The sequence below is a fragment of the Rhinatrema bivittatum genome, chromosome 8 (genome assembly GCF_901001135.1).
Source record: "Rhinatrema bivittatum chromosome 8, aRhiBiv1.1, whole genome shotgun sequence".
NCBI classification, from domain to species: Eukaryota; Metazoa; Chordata; class Amphibia; order Gymnophiona; family Rhinatrematidae; genus Rhinatrema; species Rhinatrema bivittatum.
In genome coordinates this window covers 54,672,972-54,676,919 of record NC_042622.1, presented here as the reverse complement: position 1 = coordinate 54,676,919, position 3,948 = coordinate 54,672,972, and the positions used below count along the sequence as shown (strand labels likewise).

Below are 3,948 nucleotides of genomic sequence, written 5' to 3'. Positions count from 1 at the left end.
ACCAAGTGAGGTCTTATAGTCTGCTGCTCAGCGAGAAAGACAGCGGAAGGGGGGAATATTTAATAAACCCAAATTGGCATCAAACGTTAAGCATTTTACGAAACCATTTTGGTTCCCTTTTCTACTGATATATGCAGCAAAGAAGAGAGGGCAGACTGCTAACATGGAAGTATCAAGGTCTTAGATCTCACAGGGAAAGGTGTCATGATCCAAGGAGTTCAGACGAGGAGAAGGTCCATTTCTAATAGAAAGTGGAGATAGCAGCTTGGAGAAACGAAATCATCGAGCCTCAAAGCATACAGGTTTGCTTCTTTAATCTGGAAAAAAGGTTTCAAATTGAACAGAAAACAAAATGGCAACCTTAATCAGAAGCAAGATTTCCAATGTTGCCACCTCGGTTTCTAATAAATCCCAGGCAAAAATGAGTGGAATGTTTGCCAGGATGGGGTTTCAGGCGGCCACTGATGAAGAAGCTGTGGGATTTGCGCACTGCGATGATCTGGATATGGAGCACAGACAAGGGCTTCAGATGGACATCCTAAAGTCTGAAGTTAGCGTGGACGGAGGAGGAGGAGGAGAGGCTTCTGTGGAAGGGGACTTCCATTATCAGAGGGACGGGACGGGTCCCCCACCTTCAAACTCCAAGGATGAGGGTATTTGCTCAGAGTTGTCCTCCCATGGAAAACCCAAAATCACAGCCTGGGAAGCTGGTTGGAATGTCACCAATGCTATCCAGGTAAGGGTTTTAAAAAGTTATTTTTTCACACCTTCATTCTTTAACCTTCAGTATATTTCGTTAGTATACACCTGCCCAATGATATGTAATGCACTGATTCAGTATTTCCCTTTTATCTTTAATATAATATTTAGCCTTCAGAAAACAAAAGACTAAATTCAATGCTTGTGTGCACATACTATACGGCTTGAATCTTTCAGAACACCTTTTCATGCATTGCTTTCCCTCTTCCTCAATAAATCCATATCCTTACTAGGAATTTGGTTTGTAATGCAAAAGGTAATGGTAAAAAAAAAATAGCAATATAAGATGTACAAAATCGGAATAGCTGTATTAAATATGTGCTCCAAATGTTTCTACCTTTATCCACTAGATAGTAAAGGAAATAAGACATGAATAAACTTCAAATACATTAAGCTTTTTGGCATTCTTAATGTCCTCAGTGATGTATTGTGCTTTTTTGAAATTTGGTAGTGATCGGTTTAATTGATAATAGTGGGGAAAAAAATAACATTTTTTTTTAAAGAATAAACTCTTTAAGAACATCTTACTTAAAACAAATAGCATGAAAGATTTTAATCTCTACAGTGAATATTTATGCCTGCGTTTCAGAGGGGGAGCTGCAGAGGCTTCTCTGAATTGTAGGGCCCTGCCAAATATTTAGTAGGCCTGGGCTTCACTGACATTAAAACAAAACGGATGCAAACTGCCTGACCCAATCTTAACTCTTTAAAAGGATTCAACATTTTCAATATCGTTATAGGTTTTTTTTTTTAATTATTCCATATGGTAGACTACCTTATTCTTGTGATTTTAGACAACAATTTATGTTTTAAGGTTTACTTATGATAAAATTATTTGCAGAAATGATCACAGAATGCTAGTATTATTATTATTATTATTATTATATGTAAGAAAACTATTTGCAGGGCCACCGATCTCCTTTTTCATGAGTTTTTCAAGATCTTTATGCACGCAGTAATACTGTTTCTCTCCGTCTGTCCTTTCTCACCTTATCGTTTACCGTCTTTGAAGACTTGAAAAAGAGATTTACCAATAGATAATGGAGGGGCTGGAATACATGTATGATAATTATCTAACACATCTTTGATTCCATATTACAGTCTAATCAGGAATCTAGCTTGCAGGGATAATTTAATGTTAGTACATCAGTTCTTTTTTTTTTCTGATTTAAAGAGGTTTTGCTTTATTTTATTTTTTGCAGAATGTAAAGCCAAGTAGATAAAACGTGCATTCTGAAATATAACTGAAAGAAATTATGAACGTTTAAAAAAAAATAGCACATACAACAGAAGCAAATATAGTTTGCAATATTTGGCTGCCTTTTACATCAGAAATTCTGTTACTATCTACATTTTCCATTTTTATACTGATACTCACATATTCTTGAAAGTTAATCTGTTTTTATAATACTTGAGTAAACATTTATCATTTTATTAAAACTAATTTGTAATCAGTTTAGATTTGATTAGAGTGGTTCCCCAATAGTCCTTTTCTTTGTTTAACATAAACTATTTTAAGAACATTTTATGGTAAAAAAAAAAAAAAAAAAGTTTAATTACAATTAGATGCCAAAGAGTTCAATGTATCAATTAAGGTTTGTAATTATACACAATCATATTGATTGTAATCCTTACTGTGAACTAGAAAACATGCCCTTTTCCTATTTGTTTTCTGTAGGGGATGTTTGTCCTTGGCCTGCCCTATGCTATTCTTCACGGTGGATACCTAGGACTATTTTTAATTATTTTCGCTGCAGTCGTTTGCTGTTATACTGGAAAAATTCTTATTGCCTGTCTTTATGAAGAAAACGAAGATGGGGATATAGTAAGAACCAGAGACTCCTATGTCGATATTGCCAATGCCTGCTGTGCTCCAAGGTTTCCGAGACTTGGGGGTAGGATTGTCAACGTGGCCCAGATTATTGAGCTCGTCATGACCTGCATTCTCTACGTGGTGGTCAGTGGCAATTTAATGTACAATAGCTTTCCAAATTTGCCTATTTCGCAAAAGTCTTGGTCCATTATTGCCACAGCCGTGCTCCTTCCCTGTGCTTTCTTGAAGAACCTCAAGGCTGTCTCTAAATTTAGCTTGCTCTGCACCTTGGCCCATTTTGTCATCAATGTTTTGGTGATCGCCTATTGTCTCTCTAGAGCACGTGACTGGGCATGGGACAAAGTCAAGTTTTACATTGACGTAAAGAAGTTTCCCATATCTATTGGTATCATTGTTTTCAGTTACACATCCCAGATTTTTCTGCCCTCTCTGGAGGGAAATATGCAAAATCCTAAGGAATTCCACTGCATGATGAACTGGACTCACATTGCAGCCTGCATTCTCAAAGGACTTTTTGCCTTAGTGGCATACCTGACTTGGGCTGATGAAACTAAAGAAGTCATAACAGATAACTTGCCATCGACCATTAGAGCAGTTGTCAACATTTTCCTGGTGGCCAAAGCTTTGCTTTCTTACCCATTGCCCTTCTTTGCAGCTGTGGAAGTCTTGGAGAGATCTCTTTTCCAAGAGGGAAACAGGGCCTTTTTTCCTAACTGCTATGGAGGTGATGGCAGATTAAAATCCTGGGGACTTACCCTGCGATGTTCCCTGGTAGTTTTTACTCTATTGATGGCTATCTATGTCCCTCATTTTGCCCTGTTGATGGGCCTTACAGGGAGCCTCACGGGGGCGGGTCTCTGTTTCCTGCTCCCCAGCCTCTTCCACCTCAAACTGCTGTGGAGGAAGCTTCAATGGCACCATGTCTTCTTTGATGTTTCCATCTTTGTTATAGGTTCTATATGCAGCGTTTCTGGGCTTATCCATTCTTTGGAAGGCTTAATAGAGGCTTTTAGAAACAACGCCGAAGATTAACAAGTGGTCATCACAGATAGTGTCAGGCAGACTGGTTGCCTAAAGGACCATTGCATACAGCATCCATTTAGACAAACAATTATGCATCCTGTGCAAAAGATGCCAAATGTTTGAGTTATGCACATTTTATAGTTAGAATTAACAGGTGATAAAAGTGTTTTTCCTACAGTTCTTCTTTTTTTTAATTTTAAACATTTTAGCAGAGATTTGTAATTTGAAAGTGAAGTGTATTCATTATGCACTGTGTAATATTAATTTCAAAAGAAACACATAGCAAGCAGCAGTATTCACTTGTCAATTACAGTTCTTAGAATCATTATTTT

At 37.4% G+C, this 3,948-nt stretch overlaps 1 protein-coding gene across 1 annotated transcript; it reads left to right on the top strand.

Moving 5' to 3' along the window:
* The first annotated feature begins 352 nt into the window (after nucleotides 1–352).
* On the top strand, nucleotides 353–3,625 carry SLC32A1 (solute carrier family 32 member 1). Its single transcript, XM_029611061.1, has 2 exons — nucleotides 353–736; nucleotides 2,438–3,625. Exons 1-2 carry the CDS (start codon nucleotides 353–355, stop codon nucleotides 3,623–3,625), a joined length of 1,572 nt encoding a protein of 523 aa, XP_029466921.1.
* The last annotated feature ends 323 nt before the right edge of the window (nucleotides 3,626–3,948 follow it).

Excerpts from the sequence above, each read along its gene's own strand:
- SLC32A1 (XM_029611061.1), top strand. The coding sequence starts at position 353 with ATGGCAACCTTAATCAGAAGCAAGATTTCCAATGTTGCCACCTCGGTT. Across the intron at positions 737-2,437 it reads ATGTCACCAATGCTATCCAG|GGGATGTTTGTCCTTGGCCT; the intron begins GTAAGGGTTTTA and ends TGTTTTCTGTAG.